General features: G+C 36.5%; 1 protein-coding gene across 1 annotated transcript in view; it reads right to left on the reverse strand.

The window, feature by feature from the left end:
- Nucleotides 1-1,266: 1,266 nt before the first annotated feature.
- The window catches only part of CUL5 (cullin 5), a 32,890-nt gene continuing 8,389 nt past the window's right edge, over nt 1,267-25,767 (reverse strand). Inside the window, exons 3-19 of the mRNA XM_027468475.3 lie at nt 24,851-24,950; nt 23,358-23,534; nt 21,690-21,831; nt 20,412-20,557; nt 20,255-20,335; nt 18,974-19,067; nt 16,115-16,245; nt 15,267-15,374; nt 14,614-14,678; nt 11,484-11,616; nt 10,817-10,948; nt 10,062-10,185; nt 9,123-9,298; nt 8,844-9,005; nt 8,026-8,144; nt 6,594-6,717; nt 1,267-4,940 (exon numbers count right to left, since the gene is read on the reverse strand). Coding sequence (XP_027324276.1) covers nt 4,746-4,940; nt 6,594-6,717; nt 8,026-8,144; nt 8,844-9,005; nt 9,123-9,298; nt 10,062-10,185; nt 10,817-10,948; nt 11,484-11,616; nt 14,614-14,678; nt 15,267-15,374; nt 16,115-16,245; nt 18,974-19,067; nt 20,255-20,335; nt 20,412-20,557; nt 21,690-21,831; nt 23,358-23,534; nt 24,851-24,950 — 2,209 coding nt within the window. The 3' untranslated portion in view covers nt 1,267-4,745. The remainder of the gene's footprint in view (nt 4,941-6,593; nt 6,718-8,025; nt 8,145-8,843; nt 9,006-9,122; nt 9,299-10,061; nt 10,186-10,816; nt 10,949-11,483; nt 11,617-14,613; nt 14,679-15,266; nt 15,375-16,114; nt 16,246-18,973; nt 19,068-20,254; nt 20,336-20,411; nt 20,558-21,689; nt 21,832-23,357; nt 23,535-24,850; nt 24,951-25,767) is intronic.

A 25,767-nucleotide genomic window follows, 5' to 3' on the forward strand; every position in this document is an offset into this window, starting at 1 on the left:
AATGACCAATGTGCCCTCTCCCTTCGCTTGGGAGGTGAGATTTGCTGTGACCATGCCCCAGATTGGCAGACAACACACCACCAGCCCTTCTCTTACAGGTTTCAGATCACTCGTGGGATGCAGTGCACGGTATCCAGCTGAAGTTACAGTAGATCTCCATCACTAAAACAACTGCCAATGAAAAGCAGGGACCACACCTGTGTATTGTTCAAAGAGATGTGTACAGGTAAAGCAAAGACAGAAATAAAGCCCCACTCTTAGTTCAGTAGGAGAATGAAGCAGGTTTAAAACCTTTCATAGTTAGGCCACTGATTCTGGCTACACTGTGACCAATGTAAACTGGTAGGAGCCGATTCAGCCAAGCAACTGCTGTGATAATTGGCTTATTTCTAGGGAACGATTTCACCTGGAAGACCACTGTTGTGAAAGGTGACATTTTGCCCTAAGAGTGAAGGAAAAAAAAAAAAAAGTTTAGGGATAATGGCAACATGCTATGAAAGCTCTACCTACACAAACTGCCAGCTGGAAAATTACCCTGTGCACTCAGTCACTCAGAACTACTACTTACTCCACACATATAATTCTGGTATTTGCATACACTAGAAAGCACAAAACATTATGTTTAACTGGTGCACTTAAGGAAAAAAGGAGTTGAAATGTAAGACAAAGTATTCCCATTAGAAGACAAGGACAATTGGAGAAGAAAAGCCATTGCAGTAAAAGCACTCCCGTGGGCAATCAGCGGTTCCCCCACCTCTGTTTGCTTCAGGCAAAAACAGGCACCTGCCGGCCCCACCAATCTGGCAACGACAGCAGTAACTTTCCGAAATGCTCATTTTAAGTAACTGCAGAGACCCAAGAACCAAAATATTCGGCAATCCAATTACATCCCTACTTACATGGAGACATAACCAGTTTTAAAAATGCCTAAAGTCAGGCACCCCAAGCCCCTTTTGGCAGGGCAGGTGTTGATAAATGTAAATTGCAAGACTTACAGCTCACCTCGAAATAGAATTTGGAAAACTGAAATAACTATGTATATCCTCAAGTACTTGAAAATCACAACAAGAAAGGAACTAAGTCTTTAGCTTCCCCCTCCCCCCACTTTTTTTTTTTTTTGTTTTAAATTTTAAATTTACTCCGATCAAGACTTTGGGACTTGCAATCTGATACATTTCATACAACGTTATTTTTCAGGAGCAGTACCCGAACTAGACTTAAAAAATTTTGCAGGGGAAAGAGACCAAAATATCTTGCTAAAAGGAGTAGTCTTTTATATTACATTTTTTATTTTGCAAGAAAATAAATTATACAACTTAAAAAATAAAATTCAAAAATTAAGCAGTACATCAAAATAGTTCAGCTGGACTGCCATACAGAAACTACCACCATTCAAAATTGTACAGCATTATTATCTTGGTAGTGGCACACATTCAAAATTGTAAATACCATACGTAGATAGATATTACAACTCAGGAACTCAAGTTTGCTCAACACTCCAGACTACATATAGTGTATATGACAGGAAAGCTTTCATGTATTGTTTATTTCACAAATATGACCTCAAAGAATTACAAAGATAGCATCCCAGTCATTTAGATGAAAATAGAAAACAGTTTGAGTTTAAGATAGCAAATCTTTCTGTAAAACTATCAAATCTTTTTGCCAATTGTATTTTTAAAATTTGCACTTTACAGGACAATGGCATCCCAATGCAAATCAATGCAACATGTGAACATTCAGAACACTTATATCAAGTTTAAAAAGGTGAAAACAAGAAAGTCACATTTTCTCTTGGAAATGTAATTGCATTACAGTCAGAACAAATGAAAGATGAACAAAAATAGGAGCTAGGGACACCAACTGTGGAAAGAGGAAAATGGAAGACTTCAGAATTGAAACTGAGATACTCATCACGTTGTTGGGACAGAGAAAGTGTTAACAGTATTTTTTAATTAAACCCATTAAGAGTGATTTTTCCCCCCCTCTCCTACAACAGATTTTTTTTCCCGTAGCTATTCACCGTGGCAGTGTGTGTGGCAACATGTTTTTCAGATGCAGCACCTCTTTAAGCAAGGTCTTTGGACATGTATATTCATAGCTAAAAACTGCAGCCTTAAAAGTGCGTTGTTGCCATATTGCAAGTGAAGAATAGTTCATTTTCATTGAGATCTGAACTCTGCCCTCCCCAAAGAACAGTTTACCCCAGGTATCTCCCTGTGCCCCAGGTGATCCTAGTTTTAAGTGCATATTGGTGAACGTGACCTGATGAAGGATGCTAAATGAGATTCTGCATCTTTAACAAATTTGCTGGTGTGATTCTCAGATTTAATAAAAAAAACCCGACATCCATCTTCGGTATTTATTTGAAGAAAAATGACCATGTCATAGGCACATTACCAATTGTATTTCCACATTCCAGGAGTTGAGAAGTATATAGATAGCATTTAGGTTATACTATTCCATATTTATTAGTTGAGGGAAGCTCATTAGCTTTCAGCAACCTGTTGCTTTCTGCATACTCTCTGCCTTCCTGAACAGTTGTATCTGAGATGGAGCCTACCAAATCTTAATCAATGGCTTCTGATTTAGCATTATCCCCTTTGCAGCTCCTTCTGTGTGACAATTTCATACCTGTTCTTCAACGGTTAAGGGCTGGAGTTCCTTATGTTGAAAAGAACGTGCTCAGACTGTCATGCTTTAGGGCTCTGGGTTGCCAGTTTCCCTCCAACAATCCCAAGCGAGCGTTTATTACTTGTAATTTAAGTTACAAATACTGAAAGTCTTGCAGCACAAGGTTTTTATTAGAATTTCATTTTCTAATATTCCAAGAGTTTAAGTGGTTAACTACACAGAGCACCACTTGCTTCTGATTCTCAATAGCAACACCACAGGGGAACATAAGAGATGCAGTATTTTTAAACAGCATCTACTTGTGACTATCAGTAAAAACATGTAACATAAGCGGTGGCATTTCAATCAATTGTAATTTACCAGGTCTTGATTTCTCCCCATCTCTTCTTGTTCATGAAACCCTCACTACTGCAAACTTCTTAGGCAAACAGATGTCCAAGTACACACTGTTCTCAGGCAGTCCCATTAGCATTTCCACTACTAACAGCACGCAGCCTCTTTAAGGGGGCAAACAGCCATTCTTGTAGTGAGTTCACTTTCAAACCACTCTTATTTTATCCTTTACTGCAACCATGTTAAATAAATCTCTTCCTCTATCTTATTAGAAGGCTTTCCTTTTTGACTAAATTATATCCTCTACCCCCTTTCAACCATCAGAGAAGACAAGACCTTTAGATGTTGTACTTGAACTGGTAAAAAAAAAAATAAATTGCACACTTGCAATTTGTATAAGAATATTCATACATAACTGAGTAAAGCTCAACTTACCTTTTGTCCCAAGACAGGCACTCTGCTCCAGTGATTCTTATAAATTACAAGTCCAGTACATGCTGGGACATTTCAGAGTAGCAGAGAGGCAGGCATTGCCAAACAACTACTTAAGATGATTGAAAATAGAAGAGGTAACATTACAAAGTTGAAGATCCTGATGTGTATTTGGCACTCTCTCTGCATACACCAAACAAGGTATTTTTCCTTATTTTTTTTTGCCATTTTCACTAGAATTGTATTTCCCATCCTGCCAATTTCAAAATAAAAAGCAGAGGGTTTGTTTTTTATATAAAGGCCTTGACTTTCAAGGAACAAAACCAGTCAAATTCGATTACATATGTATGTAAGGTTAGAGTTACCAATGAGGAATTAATACAGGGATCTTTAAGTGTTATCCTTTTCTGGGGGATTTGTGCATCAATTACTATTTAATGCATTCAGATATATGTAGTCATACTTAAACATTTGGAATACAAATATTAAATGTACAAGGAAATACACTTAATATTTCTGTTCACTATAACAGAACCACCTGTGAAAACTGTTTGTAGAGTGAAGTATCATTCAAAAACGCTTTGCCTTCTCAAAAAGGATTGTACCAAATCACCTGTCCAAATAATGTAAAGTAACAAATAATGTGTATCCACTTCTTTACAGCAATTTAAAAACAATGATCTCTTGCTTAAGGAAAAATATCACCCATGAGTTGGAATTAGTTTTGTGTCACTAATGTGTCAAATATTAAAATCCAGTTACTAGATTGAAGCACTGCTCTAGCCAACAGATTTTAACTGTAACAAATACATATCAGTTTGTGAGGCATGTGTGTCTCTCAAATGTTATTACATAAAAAGGATCAAAGGTGGACAGTACATTACTCTGTTGATCCAAAACACAAAAGTGAAAGTGCTACTTCTAGTCCTAATCGCATTTAAAAAAAAAAAAAAAAACACAACAAAAACCAAAACAAAACTAATAGCAGTTCCTCAGTGCATGAATATTTGAATATTTTTTCCTTGTGCAAGTACTGGTCATCTAAAAACCCAAACCTGTATTCTTCCCAGTGGGTGTAAATCAAATCTACTTTTAAAAGTTCACAATGGGCTCTTCATGAATGCAAGTTTCCCACAAAACAGCATGCTGTTAAAAGTGTGCAACATGAAGGGAATGCCATCATGCTAGCTGAATGAGATTGGCAAAATATAGTCCTCTTTAAGGTAAGGCAGGGATTTTAATATGTAATGAAAGTCAAAACAAGTCCTTCTGCAGCACAAACTGTTGCAGCTGTCTGTCCAAGCACCCTTCCGTTTATGTTTTCAGCATCTCACAGAGTCCTTAAATTATGCCATATATATGAAGGTGTTGATATCCGACTCGTCTCTTCTGATATATTTGTGCTCTATAAGCCATTCAATTTGCTCTTTTATCATTTTCTTTTGTGGCAAGAACATGTTTTTCAATATTTCTACCAGTTCAGTCTGAAGCTGGGCATTAGTAATTTTCTTCCGCATTTTCATTATTTGGATGATAGCCTCCTGGTGGGGAACAAGAGGAAAAAAATTGAAATATCTGGTGGAAGTGACAAAGTGACCACAGTATTAATAATTGGCTCCTGGTTAAGGCAAGGCAGCAAAGAAATCTATATTCTTCCTAACAAATCAAATATAAAAGTTACTTTGCCATCATAAATACTGCACTTAAGACATGCCTCAGTTAAAACAAGACAGTGCCAACATCTGTTCTGGCTTATATATTTATTAAGTGAGGGCCAAATCTTAACATACTTGAAAAGAGAGACTCCAAACACAGTGTTTCACCTTAGTGAATTATAACCAGTTGTCCAAGTGGGCCATCATAGACTTTAAACACTAGAATAAAACAGTAGAAAGATCTCCTGGAAGTTTCTATTCCCCTAGTCTTATAAGAGAGAACAAAGTAAAATAAATCCAAGAATGTTTAGAAAAGAATGTAAGAACACTCTTTACTCGCAAGGTCAAACAACAGAGTTTATTACCTTCTAAGTTGTGGCCAAGAACTTGACAAAACTCAAACCAAAGAAGTACACAAAAGGCTCATTTAGGATATATTAAAAACATGTTTAAAGTTACAAATCCCTGAGGCATACAGCTTTGAATTTGCCAGTAATCAAGCACTAAGTGTAAGTCACATTACTTGTCACCTACTGCTGTATTCCTTAGCCTAAGTAGATCCCAAGCTGTCTTTACAAAGCAGTTGATAGTGTAACAGAATGTAGCACTCGAGATGCATGAGAAGTATGACAACTCCAATCAAAGGTGAATCTACTGTTACTTTTTATATCTAGAGTGTTAGTCACTAAAACCTAATGTTCATTCACCTGTCCTTCCTTCTCTGAGCAGAAGTCACATTTCCAGGGTGAATACCTTGTGAATACTTTGTGAAATGCACGTTTTGTGTCAAAGTGACATTCACAAGGAGTTCTTATTTGATAAGCACCACTAGGCATTAATCCTCTGGCTGAAAGAACATCCAGGATGTTAGGTCAGGTGACACAGTTTACAACTTGACTGGCTTGGAGTCTAATCTGCCTGATCAGGAGAAACCTGCAGTTTGGCGGTAAAAGGGGATTTTGAGACTCCATCACAAGTAACAATGGGATGCTCCCCCAAATGAATTGTTGAGAATTGTCAGCTAAAATGGTTTGACATGATACCTGACTGAGAAAGGACAATCCACCACAAAGCAGGCTGTACAGCCAAGATGCAATTACAAACTTTCCCTCTAGGTCTCTCAGAAACCTATACCACTGTCACGGGAGAGTGATCCCCATCTCTGAGATTTTTCTCTCTCTTCACACAGAGTAGCCAAAAAGATCTCAATATCGTCTTCATGTTGCTGGCTCAGTAAGTCAACTTTACCCACCACTACACAGTTACGCCTTTACTGCTTGCTTAATAGCTGCTCTGTCCCGATTAATATCATAATCTGTTACGTTAGAACAGGAGGCCAATAACTACAAGTACACAGGCACACACACACAAACAAAATCTGTTATTCACAAAGTAATAAAACCATACAGCAGAAGTAAGAGCTCGTAGGATCCAGAAGCATTCCTTTCATACATCAAAATTCAAATGTGGACAACATGCAGTAGCAGTAATACAACAAATGAAAGAAGATAATTTTATATTCCTCTGACATTTACTAACCTGGGTTCTTAATATTCTTAGCTGGACTATTCCTTCATTTTCCTCTTCTCGCATTCTCTCTGTAGTAAGTTGCAATCGACCGATCAAATTTATCTTGCCCCTTTTCTGAACTTTAGCGTTTTTTCTGAAAAAGTTGTATCGTATAAAAAATAAGGCAAAAATACATTTTCAGTTAAGGAATTCCTATTAAACTTATATTACAGCAGCAAGGAGTACCATCATATATCAGATATTTATAGGCTATTAGCATTGCAGGAGTGAGATAGCCAGCTGCCATATCAGAATTCAATGCCAACTCCATGAAAAAAAAGGAAAAAACTAACATGAAAATACTATCATTACCAAAAAAAAAATCAGCAGCTGAAACTGACAGAGTCCAAAATTGAAAAGTTACCAGCACTATTTTAAAGAATATATTTCCAGAGAAATATATTTCATTTTAATTATATAAAACTAGGGTTCTTCAAAGGAGATTTTACAACAGAGTTCAGAAAACGGGACCAGCTCATTTATATCACAAGAACCGTCTGTATGGCATTTAAAAAAAGAGAAAAACCAGACCATAACAAACATACGAAAAAAACTCCTGATATTCTTCAGCAGTCACCCCCAAAATTTCTGTGCAGCCTGACTCTTCTGTCATGTGCTTGCATCATTTCCCAAAGCTTGTGATCCTGGCGACATGAACAAACCATCGTGGCCCTGGGCAAAATGGCAAGAAACTAAGCCCCAAGAGCAGCAGATTTGTCACCTCTCTCTCTTTGCACAGATCCAGATGTCCAACTGCTACTGAGTACGAGGACCAGAATCTCAAGTTTCTAGCAAGGAGCTGGTTCTAATTGTAGTTATTGACAATAAAGAGAAGTAAAAATCAATATATAAGAGGCTGTATATATTCTCTCTATGCTACTGTGTGCTTTGAAGCATTTCAAAGCACCAGTAGAAGAGCACTGCAGTTCTCACTGAAATGAAGACGCTCCTCTCTGATGGAAGTCACACCAAAAAGCCCAGCTTTGGACAGCATAGCAGAATATTATGCAGCCCCCTTTCCTTTAAATTAAAATTCTGCTTTTGGAACTGCGTGTGTTTGGGGGTGTTCTGCTTACATGGTGTTCTTTCCATATGAAATCTCGTGGGTTCATTAGTAACAGAAAGGTAGAGCCTCACATTTTGCATCTCTTCCCTAGGTGTTTAAGAAGTTTAACTTCACAGAAATCAGAACCGTGCAACCGCTTGTCTGGAGTAGCTGCTGGAAGTCATCTGGTCCAACCACCTATTTTGAAGCACGACTACCACTAAAACTGAAGTGAGGACAGGATAGCAAAGCCTGTGCCTAGCTGAATCTTGAAAACTTCCAAGGATGAAGGTTAAGGCGAATTCCCTTAATCATAACATAGCACATTGTTATTTTCATTTTCAAACATCATCTTACATTAAACTGAACTCCTGGTTCACCGAGAAGAGGGTTCCTTCTGTAAAGTCTTTGGGTGAATTGACTTGAGGTTCATACAATAAAACCTGACGTTTCAGCTTTGGAAATGCTACAAGAGACTACAGAGAAAAAGGGGGGAAAAAAAGAATGAAAATAAAACACCAGACTTTCTAAATGGAAACAGTTACTATTTAAGAACATTGTTCACCACTGTGCAGACTGTAATGGAGGAACCACGTAGCCTTGTTTGGAGCCGCTAGGGGGGCAACAGGGAGATACCAGTTAAACCAGAAAGGGGCCATACTTCAGAAAGAGATTTGGTAAACTGAGTTAGCATAAGTAAAATAACACCAAGTAAAATGCACGAACTCATGGCTACAGAGTACCTTGTGGTATTAAGTCTCATTTACATGATTTCTCATTTTATTTGTGATCTAAATTGTTAAAAGTCTGATAAAGCAAACACTGAAGTTATTTTTAAGTAACATACAGTTATTGAGTGATAGTGAGTTCCTAGAATTAAACCAGTCCTGCTCCATAAACCACAATCGTAACTGTGTGCTTTACGCAGGATACGGTCAGAAAGGTTTTGCTGTTTCCAAAAGCTTAGATTATGTAACTCTGAGAATAGAGAACATGTTAATATAAAGGCTGTGTGTGCTCAACAGTAGTGCAAAGAGCCAGCATTACAACAGATTAATTAGCAAGGAAGGCGTCCACATTTCAAAGTGTTATCTGATAGCGCTTTAAAAATACTTATCCAGTACTCCAGAGTACAAAGATCAGGAAGAAATCTGTTTCAAGAGAAAGGGAAATACCCATAAAGTCCTCCTAAGTTCTGCATCAGGGAGTTCAGTTGCCAGTTTAAGATTTTCAAAGCTGATCTTCTCTCTGGGTCTTTGGTTCCATGCAAACAGCACAGCTAGCTGAAATGTTGTTACCTCCAAGTCATACTGGCCAACCTCATTCTTAAAAGTTATCTGTGAAGAGAATGGCAATTGTGTTTTAATCCTTTCTGAATAACAAGCTTTCCTGCTCTTATAAACACACAGAACATGCAGTCGTTGAGACTGAAGCAACAAAAACTGGACACTTACAATTCCATTGGACATGAGGTGGTGCCAGTGCAGTTTTCTACCACTGTGATTCTTTTTATAAAACTCTTCAACTTCTGGGATGAGATCTTCTAATTCCGTGGGCAGCGAGACAAATACTTTTTCAGAACTACGGGACCAGGCACCAGCATTTAAAATTTTAATATTCACAGAGTCAGCTGTAAGACAATACTGGGTTAGATGAATCTGCAGGTGTAACAGACGAACAGAATGCATTTTTGTCTACTCTTAATACAATTATGAAGGAGTAAATTTTCAGAAACTAGCAGGGTCCCTAACTATTTAAACATTAACGTTCTCTATTTATGGACCACTGGCTTTCTGCCAGCAACACTGACTGAAACCTCTGCTTTTCTGGCTTGCCTCTGCAAAGCTCCTTATGCACCGATACAGCTTTAAAGCTGATGTTTGTAAGCACTACTTAAGGCTTTTCAGCAGTGACAGGTCCAAACCTGGATGTTCCCCAGCCTCTTTCTCATCAGTGAAATTTAATCTCAGAAACATCATCTGAACTCTTCGCAGCGTGCATCCAGCTCTCCTGCCAGCAGGTAAAGGAAGAGCACAGCATGAAGCACTCATGAAGAATGATGAGGACACGAAAGAAGGAGGTAGTTAAGGCATTCAGCTGGTTGAAACTGATTCAAATTTTGCTTGGAATTCAGCTACGATTAGCTAGGGAGTCTGTATCTGCAAAACTGCTAATAGTGAGAAAACACAGAAACTACCAGAATAATATAGCTCAAGTGTCAACTGTAAGAGAAAGCAGAGCCTACACAGGGTACAGACATTCCAGTCTAGGGGGTAGCAGTGCCCCAAAGACTATGTTCAACCTGCAGTTGATGTAATTTTTAACTCAAAATTCAACAGAATTATTTTTCCACAGGAGAAATTAAAAACAGCAAATCATTTGAAAAACAATACCTGGTAAAGCAAGTTTATTATTTTTGTGCATTTCTTTGAAGGCCTGGTTCAAGTCTTCAGATACTTTGATATCTTGAAACATTCTAGCCAACTTGTTTACATAGTCTGCTGGCATACCTACTTCCTGTACAAACAAACAGAACACTAAACTATGACATAGACAGCTAAGAACAAAAAGCTTCACTTTAAAAATAACAAACTAAAAGAAATGAAAAGCAGTAAAGTACACTGATAGCATCACCTTATTACAACAAGCAGTGATGTAGTATAAAGGTCTTTTTTTTGTATGGACTGCAAGCAGTTACCCCTTACAGGCATATGATGAGTCTTTTAAAGAAATCCAGGTGCTTAAGAACATATGCATGCATCGAGGAATCAGTCAATTAAAGCATGCAAATAATATTCAAGTGTACATAAAGTTTCACAATTAGGCCACCAGTCTCAAATAATTTCCATACCTAAACAACAAGTACACTGCATTTTGCTCATTTGCATATGGAAATTATGAAGATAATCATATGCAAAATATTTTAAAATCTGTCGTTGTCACTATTAGGATCAACATTTCTCTTAGGAAAAAAACTTAAACTGCTTTAATCCCACAAAGTATCAAAATAAAATTCATGCATAAGACCAAAGCGGCCTGTGATTTAAAATACAACTCACCTAAGCAAGAAGGGTATCTCAGTTTAAGAGTGGGAATTAATACAAGCAACAGGAACAACCAAATAAAAGAAAGACATCAGGCTACTTACTCGGAGCCACTCCACCATATTCTCCTCAATTTCACTGTCAGCTGATATATCTAATATCAGGCGGCGTGTTAAGTGAGCTTTGTGATATCGCATGAAAACATCTTTATTCTGTACATATTTAAGTACCAAAAGCTGCCAAGAAAGATTGTAATACACTTATTTGTACTGTCAATTTGAAGACTTTAAAGGCCCACCTAATGCCTTTGTGGACTAAGAAGTAGAAAAAGGCTACCTGAGATTGCCTCGATAGGACCTATACTATACTGTATCATATCATAGCCATTGTCTACGAATCTTTTATAACATCACACATCTGATTTCTTCAGTTGTCTGCTATCAAAGAACTTCTCTTAAATCAGAGAAGACATTAACAACTGGCATGAAAACCTATCCTGTATTATTTTCTATATTAACATTCGTTACCATAACACTAGTTTGATATAGGCAATAATTTAGCGTATTCAATTTTGTGACCTGACAACACAGAGACACGAAACACTGCATGGTTAACAAGTTATAAACACACACACTTCATGATACAAGAACCTACTTTCCCAACTGTTACACTTCACATAGCTTTTTGAAGATCAAGACCTCCACCCACATAAGGAAATAAAACAACTAAATACATTCAAGACTAATCAAGCAGAAGAAAGCAAGAACGTACCACTTCTTTAAGCTTTGCTTCAATTTCTTCAGAGGTTAGTTTTTTGCTTAGTGGTGTTTTTCTTAGCAACATGTCACAGTAATTAGCAAGAAGCTCGGGGCATTTGGATTCCGGCTGTGTTTTCAATCCAACACTAAATAAAAGAACAACATGTCTTCAGACTGAAGAGAATCCTGCTATTCTGGAGTAGTTGCACTGTTAACAAGACAGACCACTCTTTCCTGATCCCCTTGGCAGGGGACTTGGTGGAGAATTCATACCCTTGTTATGCTAATGAAAAATTCAGGCCAACTCCCTTTTCTTCTTGGAAGAATAAATATTGTTTAACATTTTCAGACAGCTTCTACAGCTTGATCACACCAACTGCTTTTAATTTTAGAACTCTGTCTATGACTACATTCAAACTGTAGTTTTAAGCAACTAAGTATTGCACAGCAGTGAGTATTCCAGTAAAGAATCAACAAACGCCACAGTGAAATGTCTCACTCATCTTGCCCATGTGGTGTGATCTCTTGACAAGTCTCAAGAACAACCTCCTGCACTGCATTTCTCAGGAGGCAAAGCCTGACACGTCTAGCACCTAGTAACCTGGTCAAACTATGCCAGGAAGAAACAACAGGCTGATGACTGGGAGATTAAAAAAGCTGAAGAAGCAGATGCTACAGTAGCAGACTCTCTAGTAGTAGTAGATAGTAGTAGTAGACAGTTCTTCAAAAGGCCTGCAAGCACAAGGCTGTGCTCTGAACTCGCATCTAGGCTGTTGACTAAAATAGTGCCAGTGACCAATCCTACTCCCGAAGCCAGGTGGCACCATCTGGTTGCCAGTCTCAAACTGTTAGGGCCAGCACTCTGTACAAGGTTCTCTAGGAGAAACAATGGCAGTGAGCAAGATTACAGGTAAGATGCTGTGGGGATGCTCATGAATCCAGTGCTCTTCCTCATTCTCTCACCCTTGCTTATCACCTAGCGTAGATGGCTGTAAAAACTCTTCAGAGAACTCATCCTTTCCAGTTCATGCAGCAGCTTGCAGGCTGATGTCTGCTGCTTAAGACCACCTGCAGTAAAAGCAGATCTCTAATCTTTGTTTATTACAAGGCAGAGCCTTACTTAAACAATGGGTTCTGACATTTTTCTGAATCTTCAAGATTCTGACAACACAAAAAAGCCAACAACTAAATTCTTAAACTGAATTTAATGGCACAAATTAAGCAGAATGGAATTTAATTTAATTAAAACACACTGTGTATGTGGACTACTTGAAGGAGCTTGCAAAGAAGAATACTGGACAGAAGACCATTGCCATCATGGTGGTCTTTAAGAGATCGCTAGGCAGGTTTATTTTTAGCAGTGAAAAGCAGTTTTAATGTGGTATTGATTTGCATATTCCCATGGGAAATTTAAACATTAGCAGAGCCATAAGCTCCTTTGTCTTGCCTACATCTGTGCGAAGTATGCAAAGCAGGAATTCAGTCCTTTGTAAAGGTGTTCCTCCAGTAACAAAAACAGCAAGGCTAGTCCCTGTCCAGGCATACCATCAGTCCAAAAGCAAACAGTGTAAGAACCAGGTCACCTAGGCTTGGTCCTGGGCAAGATACTGCTCTGAGTGTCCCTGCTTGAGCAGGGGTTGGACCAACCGACCTGCAGAGGGCCTTTCTGACCTCAGCCATTCTGTGCTGCTGTGAACACAAACACTGAACAGGTATCTAGCACCTGTGAGCTGGGGGAGGGTGGCTGTTAAATAATTAATTCTCACAGATATAATTTAATTATGCCTTTTCCCCAGGAAAAACAAACTAGGAACTTGTAGGTAAGTTGAATTGATAGCAACTTATCCTGGGAAGAGTAATGCGATCAACTGGAATTAAGAAAAATACAGGCTTTACCCATAACTGTAAAGATGTAGAGAATCATTTCAACTGGTATAACTGTCTTGTGATAAAGCAGACTTACTTTATCTATGGCTCTTAGAGAACTTAGCTCAGCTTGCCATTGAACACATCACTTTGTGCACCACGTTAATATTTCATAAATAGAGAATGCACCCAGTTTCTAACAGAATCCTAGCAAAAAAAATACTTAAAAGCACCTCTGAATTTCAAACTGATGTTTCTATTTATTTATTTTCCATTAAGTGCTCTCTAAACTAGAAACTATAAGAAATTATGTCCTAACTAACATCAGAACAATCTGGATCCATGTCTCCTGTTGTCTGGCTTTTCCCAAGTTAAGCACTTCCTCTTTCAGTCTTCTGCTTTCTTTCACCTGCTGTGCTCCTACTTGTATGCAATGTACAGAAACTGGAAATATGCACCCTTCATTCACCTTTCAATGCACCCTAATTTCAACACGACTGGACAAATTAGTTTAGAAGTTAACAGAAAGGGAAGCTGGCAGCCCAGCTACATAAGCTTTGTTTCTGCAGTAAATCAGACTACAAAGTATACATACGGAAGCCCAAACACAATGTATAGATTCCTACACAGGTGGCACACCATGTGTTAAGTGTTAACATCAACTGACTGACTTCTGCCTCCTCTGGGCTGGGTTTGCAGAGTAGCTGTTGTAAGCATGCTTTTTCCTCTCAAGTGAGGGGTCACATAGGTCAGCTTAATCTTCTACTGGAAGTTGTTTCAACTAACGTGGTTAACCCTGCGCTCAAACCAAAAAGGAGCAGCCGTACAGGTCCTAGTCCCAGCTGGCACCAGAGAAGGCCAAATAGCTGGCTGCTGGATGGTCACATCTTAACCAGCCACAGTTCTCAAAGATTACAGCCTCAGTTTTCCCCAGGACTTTTACTGAAATTTGGGCAGTTATGTAGCTCAGTTTTTTGGAAGAAATAATCCATGAAAGCGTCATTAAATTCAACCACTGAAACAACTCATTATTCTGCTACAAAACAACAGATCCATAATTACAAGAAATAAGGCTCAGTTTAAATCAACTGCTATTCACTGATCTGCCTCCACGTGAGGAGCATCTTAACAGTTTGATAATCAATCTGAAATTCTGTAACACAAAGAATACAAAGCACTTTTAAATGCAGCCCTACTTCCTAAGGACATTTAAAAAGAGAAGCCCAGTCTTTAACAACTTAAAAACCTTGACTCACATTAAAATTTATATAACTTACCCCTTTTGCTTCAATGGCAATTCAAGTTTAAATATTGTAGCATCATTCACAACTGCTTTGTATGCCTAAGATAAATAATTAAGAGATGATTAGTGTGTTACTCAGTTTCTCTCTTTAGTGTATGAATCATAAAGATTTTATCTCCCTTTTTAAATTACTGCAAAAAACAAATTCATCTAATTCTTTTATTAGCTCAAAGTTTACAGATTCGATTTTCAATATGAGTTCAAATCCCATGACTCAGTTTTCCATTAATTGATGTTTTACGTTTTCCTCTTTTCTGTTAACGCACTACCTTAAGCAGCAGCTTAGGAAGGGATTGCATGGAATGGGTTGCATATCTTAAGTCATGGGACTACACCCAGATACAAATTTTAGGTAATTCCTAAACATATCGCTGAGTCAGACATTAACATTTAATTTGCTCAACACAAAGATCATCTTCTGATCTACAACATTACAAAGCTACACACAAATGCATTATTACGCTACAAATTAAAAACTACTCAATTGTCATGTTTCAGTGTTTTAGTGCACATACTTAGCAGAATAAGCAAGGAATTTACCAGAATAAGCAAGGGATTTGAGAGACATAATATGATTTTCAACAATTCTTAAAAAACTGAAAACAAGTGGTTAGTAGAAACACATACCTTATCTCTTGCAGTAAGAAATCTTGGATCATCTTGAAAAGCTTCTTTAACCAACTTACTAAATCGATTAAATAGTGTAAGCAATTGCTCTACGTACTTCTCAGAATCCTAAAGTTAAAGAGGCAAAAATCAAACAAAAAAAAAAAAAACAGGCTCCAGAGAAGTTAGTGTGAGCTTATATATAACATTCTGATCTGCAATAACACAGTATCTTCAAGCCTGAGTGATTATGACTGAACATCTTATTTTTATTCCTTGTACTGAAAGGAGTTTTAAAACATGTAAGCCTCACAGATTTTCAGAACAGAGAGACCTATATACGAAAAAAATATAGAGAGAATGCATAAAATTTGTAAATATTGTGTAACAACTTGCCAATGAAAACAGGTTTGTTGCTGCAAATTGCTAATTGCTGCAAATACTCAGGCCTCCTAGACCCAGAAAAATAAAAAAATAAAATGCTCAGAAAGAATGGTGAAAATGGAAGCTTTTTAAGCTTCCACACTGAACAACCACTCTTAGATCAGTGGTTGAAAGTAAAATCCAAATTTTATCAGAGAGTTAGGACTTAGAGAAAAGTGATTAGGCCTTTTTAATCCTAACATGTAATTATTCTCTGCAATTAACTTATAACATTTTCTTTACTACAAATTGGATTCATGTTTTAAAGCAACAACTGAAAACATAAGCAATACAGACATTATTCTAAGGGCATCGCAAATTTTCATAGAGTGAAAGATTTATGATTAAACAAAAAATCTTAAACAATTATTTCAGTTCACATTTGTGTATCTTAAAATTAGGGCATTTAACTTTTTTTTTCATTCATTTTAAAACAACACACTTACAGTAGTAATAGTTTCAGCAGCTGCTACCATATCTGCAAGTCCAGCACTAACAATATGTTCTTCCAAGTCTTTCAACATGGGCTCTATCCCATTTGGAACTTTATCCATCAGTGAAAACATTAAATGCAACTCTGAAAGATACAAATACTGATAAAGCCACCAGTCAAAGACCTGTTAAAAAAAAAATAAACAGACAACAAAACCAAAACACAAGTGTGCTGCTTGGGATTATCTCAAGTGAGACACTGAATACGTAAGGAACAGATAATCCAATTCATCCCTTAGAAGGAAAAATGCTTTGAAGACTGTATTAGTTCTGAACCCACAAGGATATTCTTCTGAAGGCAAAAAAGAAATATCTATTGTCACGTAATAACTTGCTTACACGTGTAAGATCACAAACATGAATAAAACCCCCTGACCTCAATGGCGATTTAGATCAAATCCAGGCTCTCAGTGTAACTTGCCTTAAAATCCCTGGCAAAAATGGATCTCTTTCAGTCAGTAGCCTACAAGAGTCTGCGTAAGAAATCATATGGTCTCAGCATTTCTCTTTCAAAATTAAAGCCAAACAAAGCTCTCTCTATGCGTCTTCCAATATCATTTTCAATGTTTTAAATACAAGCATGCCAAATTCTAAAATAACTGGAACTGATCAAGGCAAGTAGCACTTTTTCCTTTATTTTTCCCCAAAGAACGTAGTTCTTACAGTTACCATTTCAAGAAGTTAAAAAAAAAAACAAACACAGTGTATTTGTCTACTTCTTGTGAAGTTGTTTTTTAAAATTACTAGAAAAGAGGACTGAACTATCAATAATCCCTTCACAAAGCTGGCCACAAAGAATCAGTTGGGCTAAGACCAGCAGATCAATTTAGAGAGACCAAAGAGGTTTTGTGAAAAAAAAAAAAAAGTGGGTGGGATATTAAAGGGTATGATGCCTGTTCATGCAAGATAGTGATGGCATGAATAATCCCCCAAAAAATAAAAAATAAAATTCAGTGGTCTCTCCTAATAAGCAGTGGCAGAAGAATATTTCAGTCTTCGAAGACTGATTTCCAAGTTAAAAAAAAAGAAAAAGAAATGAACATTTCAATGAAATGTCTATCAGAATGCAACTGAAAGGTAAAGAAATCCATATCGTAGTTGTTGGGGACATTTAAACAAGCTCTATTTTCATTTTTCATTCACAGAAGACAAGTTTGCTTTTCATTTGTTATGAAGTATTTCAAGAATAAAATGTAGGCCTCCCTCCCCAGTACTGTAAGTAAACAAGAATTCATGAAGCTGATTCTGAAGAGCGTTTGCAAGTCATGGGATCTTTGGTAGTTTTTATGTGGAGAACATTATGCCTTCCTTCCTTTGCAGGGCACGTAAATATTAAATACTTAATGTAACTGGGTATTTTACAGCAGTGCACAGCTCATAGCATTAAAAATAACAGCCCTTTTATGTCAGATACTGTTCAATAAAAAAAAAAAATGAAGAAGCTGTTGGGGGCAATTAATGTCAGAGAGAGTCATGAGTAAGTGTAGTACAGCAGAGGATACTGTCAGATGTATATATTTCTACGTATAGCTCTGGTCTTTAAATCTTTAATCATCTGCACCTGCATCCTTCACTAAAGCTTTTTTAACAGTGTAACATAGGCCCAGGAAAGAAAAGATTTGAAAGAGATGCTTGAGTTCTTGTACACCAAATAAAAACAGAAGTATTTTGCAACCCAGCAATATCAAGAGGCAGAGGCAGACACAAAGAATCAGAGTACAGTATTAATACTTCACCAAATTTCTAAAGGAAAGATGCTCTGGGTGCTACAGACAAGGTCTTCTGCAGCTCTTCATTTAAATAAGCCTCCTGTATTCTCCCAGAGGCTGTAACCTATACTCGTATAAGTTTGGCGGCTTTCTAGATTTAGCTTTGGACTACTGCCAGAAATCATGCTGCTACACAAACAGATCACTATAACATACTTTTGAGGGCAAATATTTCTAGCTTTAGAAGTATTTCCTACACTATTTTAAGTTATAAAATCCAGTTTTCACATTTGCATAGAAGCAAAAACTGCATATAGATATTAATTAATAATCACTGTCTGCAGGATACTGAGCCTTCAAAAAAAGTAATCACCCTCTGATTTCAACTTGATTTATGACATTTTAGTTATTTATCTAGTTTGGTGTATCATATAGGACCACCACACAACTTTTAAACACTAACTTCTCGATTTCTGGCAGCAGAAGAGCCTTTTGGAAACTTTAGCAAGGCATACAGACCTAACTTTCAGAATTCACAGTCACATACTGGTTATCAAACCAAATGAACAATTTGTAGAGATTTGGTTCATGAACCTATTGGTCCTGCACCAGATGATGAGCAATAAACTGAAACATCTCTTAAAATATCTCTTATCTTTTTTGGGGGAGGGTGGCGGGGGCAGGAGCAGCCAGAGAGGGAACAACATGACAGTATGAACTACTCAAAAAATGGCACACATGCAAAATTTATCACAGTAAAATCAACATGAGGAAAATAAGCTGTCAGAAAAATAAGGAAAATAATAAGAAATGCTAAATAAATAAAAAGAATAATATAATATTACTTTCATTCAAATAATAAGAGAGCTATTCAGTCATTCAAGTCAGGGTACTGTACATACAGATGTCAGAAATGATGTTAAAAAAACACTAACCAATCACGATAATTTTGTGGGATAAAAGTTACATACATGAAGTAACATTTTACCTACAAAACACTGCCGCTATCTATTAAAAGCAGTGATTTGATAAATCTGCCAACAAATCTATTTTTATACAGTCGACGGTGAGTTCATCCTGCACTGTTCTTGAAGCTTCACTTACTTTCTGTTTCATTTCGTTTGATCATGCCTTGGCATTCAGCTAAAATAGTCTCTTTAAAAGATGTCACCAGGGCATTGACGCAGCACTCCATTAGCTGAAACGTATTAAACACAGAATTAGCTCATTTAGCCATCTGAACTCCAAAGTCTGAGCTTTCTCAAGTTTGTTGTGACACAAAATCTGTTCTCAACATGTATATTGTATAAAATAATTAATAAAAATAAGAATTGATTCACAGAAATAAGTGTAGTTTGAAGAAAAATTCATACATTAAACCGTATCTCCTTAAAACATGTAGGTTAGTAAACGTGGTAAACCCTCTTCCAAACCAGGAGCCAGCTCAACATTTCTATCACCTTTTTCCTCTCAAGGGAGCCATCACTTCTGGAACACCAACTACCCTACTTAGTTTCCAAGTATACATCCAAGAGCTAAGAATAGTTCTCATTCCAGCATACCATATTCGGGCCAGCTTGGTTGGCTTAAACGAGACACTACAGCCAGATCTAGCACAGAAACTGTTTGTACATGTCCAGACCATTTCTCTTTTGTCAGCCTCTTCATACAGGTTACAATTTACAGCTATGCAAATTGAGTGATTTACAACTTAACACAAGACATAAAATAAATTTTGATCAACTGCAGTAAGTTCAGATTTAAAGGGTACTTATTTAAAATAACCTATTTCCTGAACTGATTCCAACATAGACAATTATGAGCTATTCACTGCAGTTAAATCTTTCTCCTGAGTCTGAACTGTGTAAAATATTGCTCAGCTGGGGGGAAAGAGAGCAGGACAGGAACATACTAAATGGCTGTATTTCAGCCTAAGAGGAAATCTAGAACAGATTTAATGAAACTTTCATTTTTCTTTCTGATTGCAATGAACAGTAACACTTTCAGGTGCTCTAAATGAGCATGGAGAAACTGTTCACCTACTACATTGGTGCACTTATTTTCAACCTCATCCACTGTTAAGCATAGGGGGAAAAAAACTGACTCAAAATGAAAGAGTAAAAATCAACTTAAATGAAAATCTGCCCTTCCATCTGAACTTTAATCTAGGTTTACTACTAAGATACCTGTAGAAATTGTAAATTGCCAGATTAGAAAGCAACATAGGTTTTTGCAAGGAAAAAATATAACAGATGATTAAAAAAAGATCAACAGTTTCTTAATTTATTGCTACCAAGTACACTAACATACACACAAAAAAATCAACTCACATATAATAACTATATATAAATATAAAATACAGCAATTTTTCTATGCTATACTTACTGCTTCCACAGAGTTACATTCACGCCTTGTTTCTAAATATCGTAGTGCTCTTTTCTCTTCTTCCTTGAGTTTAGCATCTGCCTGTGCAAAAGTAGAACAGCAATCATTTTAAGCACTAACATTTCCAGAACAAATTTACAACAGAATTTTTACTTACATATTTCATATAATTCTGTACACCGTTTTGTTGTAAATAAGAAGGAGCCTGTGTTCTATAAAATCTCTCTGTTGAATCCAAATATGCCTTTTCAAAGTTATCCCGATAAATCTGAAGTTTATCTTCAGGATTAGAACAAAGGTTAACTGCAAAGAGAAAGTCCAAACTTAATTCTTGGAAATCTATGTGGCCGATAATAAGCAAATCTCTCTCATTAAAATAAGTTTTGTATTTCAAGATGCCACTGAACAATTTGAAATATCCTACAAATGCACATTGAATCTAAGGTAATCAGCTGCTCAATCTTTGTTGCAATTAGATTTAGATTACCTGTAGAGAACTAGAAAACAGTGTATACTTATCTCCATTTTTTCAGACATTCTAAGATTGTAACCAGAAAAATACACATACAGCTGCAAAGTTGAAAAGTTAAAAAAAATAAATAAAACAACAAAGCTCAACATAATGCCTAATGAAGCAAAAACTTCTCTACCACATTGAACAAACAGCTTTTATTAGACAATGTTCTTAAGAGTCTCCATGTCTTCGTTTTAGACATTTTTTTCTGTATTAGGATTTTTTCCTATTTTAAAAAAATTAGGAGTGGAGACAGCAGGGTTACTCCTAACCAGCACCTTGAGCAAAAAAAGTTTCCACCTTCCTCTCAACTGTTATGGAAATAAATAAATCAATAAAATAAAACAAGCCCTTAAATGGAATAAGCTTTAAAACATTTAGAATTTAGAATACCTATACATTTAGAATTCTAAATATTTAGAATATCTATAAAGTCATCTGAGAAAGTATTAGTCACATGTTTACTTCAACAGGCTGCAGTGAAAAATGCTTTGAAAAAAAAAAAATGCAGACAATGGTGAAATGTCATAGAAGTTTCTGATATACCAACCTACATTTTACAAACAAGACAAAAACTGGGAGTCTTAGATGCAGCCTGCAGATGCAGTATTTCTTTTTCAAACTGTCAGAAAAATCTCAAATGGTATGGAAAATAGCACAGACTTGAGGTTATTGCTGCAAACTTAAAAGATCAAAACGTTTGCTCCTTGAAAATACCAATTTTGCAGAAACCAATTCATAGCAAAATCACTTAGAAGTTATAGATACTTGGAACAGAATTTAGTTGGTACCACATAACAACATCTTCAGTACAAAATGAGATAATCATTCCAAAATTACCAACAGATCTGTCAACTTCTATGATGAAAATTCATTTCCTTGGGTAAGGAGGCAAGAGAGATCAGCTTGTGCGAGACATACCATATGATTCTCGAACTCCAATTACAAGTTGAGAGTCAAAAGCTTCTCCTAGTCTTTCAGCATGAACTAGCTTCATTGCACTGTCCTGAAGTCTATTTTTTATATTTGAAAATATGGATTCATTCCACGTATCTAGCATGAGCTGCATATCAGGAAGGAAAAAAAAATTCCATCAGAAAGGTATACACAGACCTAAGTTTATACAAAAAAAAAAATAATACAAGAGAGCAGAAACAGAAATCAAAAAGGTTATAATGTAGCTTGCAGGTTATATACCTATTTTAGAACTTGCTCTTGGGTTGTTATAGAAGTAATATGCTATTTATATGTTAAGCTTACTTTATGAAATGGGGCAAGTGGAGAAGCAAAGATCATTTGATTCAGATATTAACTTCTAGCATTCTGTATTGCTTCTGTATTCCTTCTACAGCTCTCATTAATTAGCCAAGTACCACTTCCAGCAATAGAATGCGTCAGGAGTTGTAGTACCAGGGGGTACTTCTGAGACAAACAGTTCGTCATTTGGCAGGCTCAGTCTTAAGCCAAAACTCAAATAACACAACAGTTACATAAAGAAAAATCAGTTTTTGGATTTCGTTTCCCTAACACAGAAGTTCAATACGCAGAGCAAAGCATATTCATCAGGTATCACCATGTACCTTCAAACATGGCAGTAACTACCATGCATGCACCCTAAGCACACCACTTATCAGTCTATGCTGGCAGTGGAAAGCAGCTGGAATTGTAAAATTTACCAGTTCAAATTCTGACTCATGATTGTGAACAAACTTACAAAAAACAAGTTTCAGAAAAGATGACACAGCAACACAGCAAAGTTAATGGTAAGACTGCATAGCCTTTCACTATTGCTTTGTACTTCAGATTTTAACACAAAAAGCATCTGATAAAAGCCAGACATCCTTCTGAGAGTTCATTTTACCTTTCTTTATTCTAAGTTTCTCCACAACTGTATGGCAATTTCAGCTGAATTTCCATTTCTAATGTTAAAGTCATGTGTAGTGGAAGGAAATTGTTCAAAACATTCCTATGTTCCCTAAAGCAAACCTTTATTTGCACATTTAATGTGCATATTTAATATGCACATTATGTTTGCACTGTACAATTACAGAATGGGTTTATGAGAGCTGCAATGTGTAACAAATGGAGAAGAAAACAGAGGGAACGTTAACCAACCTCAGATACACATCACAGATTTCTCATGGTCAAGCGGCTTTTAGATATTATAGACAGGGAATTATTTAATGCAGATATCTGATGAAAATAAACAGATCATTTTGGGTGATTATATGGAGAACTTCCCAAGCATAGGAAAAGTTTTCACAGTAGCTGAGTTTGTAATTGCCCCTCCACTAGGACTGAAGTTATAATTTTAAGTAAATAAAAAACAACAACCACTCAACAACAACAAAAAAAGAACTGCTTTAATCATCTGAACAGAACTGTTTATAGCCAAAGCAAAACTAGAAAGTGAAATTGCCATGGAGAGAAAAAAAAAAGGTGCAATTTGTTCTGACCCTCACGCTGAAGCAAAATGATACATCATATTATATGGTTAGTGCAATTTCATCTTTAGACACACAGTATCTTCTGTACTATTACCATAGGCAGAACAGTGCACAACAGAACTCCTTAATACCTCTCACTTACCTTTCGAACAATACTGTCTTCTACATTTGACTTCTTGTTGCTGCCCTGCTTGCCCATTAAAGTAATCTCTAATTGACAAAATGGCTTGGGCAAAATATCACACTGGGTGAAGAACTTGCGCCACTCCACTATATATGCTTTTAGTAAAGCTGTATCATCTTGATGGCTCAGCACTCTCTGGAGGAGGGGGAAGAAGAGGAGGTATTTTATAAACAAATTTCTGCATGAAAAACAGATTAACTTTATACTGGAAATATTTTCCCATATAAAATACAAATATATGGATATATCAGAATAAGAATGTCTATGTATTTAAGTGCCATTTACATTAGAGCAGTGGTCATCAACCTGTGGCATGTGGACCTTTCCTAAATGGAAAAGAAAGGTACCAGCAAAGAAGTTGTTAACATGTTTCCAACTGAATAATTTTTTTAAGCCATCTGCAAGTCAAGAAGCTTAAAATCTTTGGTCTTAGAGGCTTGCACTGGTACAACTATACCTACAAAAAGTACACGCCTGTAAGGATTGTTACATTATATATAGTGGGAAAGTTTAATTTAATGCATCTACTTACCTTTGATTAGGCCCAGGTAGGTAGTTAACATGTATATTTTAGCAATGCTTGGGAACTACAACCACTATCGTAATGCCTAAAAAGATGCCCCTAAACCAGCAGCCAACACAGACCACATTGAAGGCCCCAGTTCAGCACAGCATTTATGCATGTATGCACGATAGAACTTAAAAGTAAATAAAAATCAACATATATATGCCTGCTTATATACAGGCCTGAGATACAAGAACTGTATCTTCCTTTGAAGAAAGCCGTAGCATTGTAAATTTCTTCACTAGAGAAAGATTGTAATGGTTCATTTTCTCCTTTGCAAATCTTTGTCATGGAATTTTACTCATTTATTTTTTTGAATCTCACAAGAGATTACTTCCAAATCCCTTATTACATGGAACATCTATTACTATACATTTTTAAAAACAAAAGTTGCCTTTTGAATCTATTGATGACTATTTGCAGAGAGTCCATAAAACTGGACAGCGAATCTTGCTGAGCCAACAGAACAGATGTTTCTAATATGCCATACATATGACATTTAAAAACCATTAATGAATGTCAGCAAAGCACTGAAGTTAGACAAAAAGTACTTCCCAGACAGTAATTTCTTATAGAAAACTTTGCCTCAAGTAATTTTCAAGAGGAAGAATACCACATAAGTATCGTTGGGTTAACAAAAATAATGCTTAAAAGAAGAAAGTCATTGCTTGCCCCAGTTTCAAGAACTGTGAGAAAACAATGAGACAAAGCAAATGCTCAAGGCTAAGTCTTCTGTTTGTCAATAGAAGTTTACAGGGTAATTACAATCTCTAGAATATCAACATTTCAAACAAAAAGCAATGCATTTCAATCCAAAGAAAGTCAGAACCATTTGGTTACTTTTTCTAATAATACGAATACAAATTATGAAACGTTAACAACTTACTGCTTGTGCTTGTTTAATAAAATCAAGGATGTCTTCCTTCAGAGCCTGATGGATTTTTGCTGGACCTTTGTCATCCCACAAGCAAACGGCATGTACATCTCTAGAAAACAATTTATTCATCTTTTAGTAGCAACTACTCAAAGTTTAATATATGAGGCTGAAACAGCCATAATTTAAGTACTTGTAAGAAAACAATACATACTTTATTTATCATTGTCCAACAATATGTGAGTAGATCACAGTGACACATGCAAGAAAACATGTTTGGAGAAGAGACTGAAACTTTAAGGAAGTATGGGAAAGCAGTAACAGCAACCTGGCTAGGAAAATACTATGGTCAAGAAGGAGATTTAAAGAATATGCAGAAGCCAAATTTGTCTTCACCACCTTTTCCGTAATCCTTGCTGCATTACGGACAGTTATTTAAAGCTTCTGTTTAACAATGATGGAAATCACTTGCCAACAGAAGTACTGCAACTCAGCCTGTGTTACTCTAAAATACCCTAAGACACAGCCTTCACTCAAACTTTCACAATCCAAGCATCACAAAATCCTTCTGCAAAGGAAACCAGCCTTCCAGGTGAGAAACCTAAGGTCCAGGCATCAGTGAACTTAAAAAGTTTTAAATAGTTTAATAAGATCACTTAAACATTTCACAATCGTGGGAACATTTTGAAGTGCAGCTCTACTGCAGAAAAGCTACCAAAGAGCAACACAACGCTAAATTATATTAATGAGTTTTAATCAATATTCAAATAAATTCCTGAGTTTCTCAGGTGACAGGCCAGCAAGTGTAACTTAATTCCTATTTCCTTTCCACGTTAAAGGCTAAACAAAGCAAGTTACACTCTACCTATAACATCATATTTAGTGTAGACTATCAAGTTTTTTTTTTTGTTTTTGTTTGTTTTTTTGTT

This window comes from Anas platyrhynchos, chromosome 1 (genome assembly GCF_047663525.1).
Source record: "Anas platyrhynchos isolate ZD024472 breed Pekin duck chromosome 1, IASCAAS_PekinDuck_T2T, whole genome shotgun sequence".
In the NCBI taxonomy this organism is placed as follows: Eukaryota; Metazoa; Chordata; class Aves; order Anseriformes; family Anatidae; genus Anas; species Anas platyrhynchos.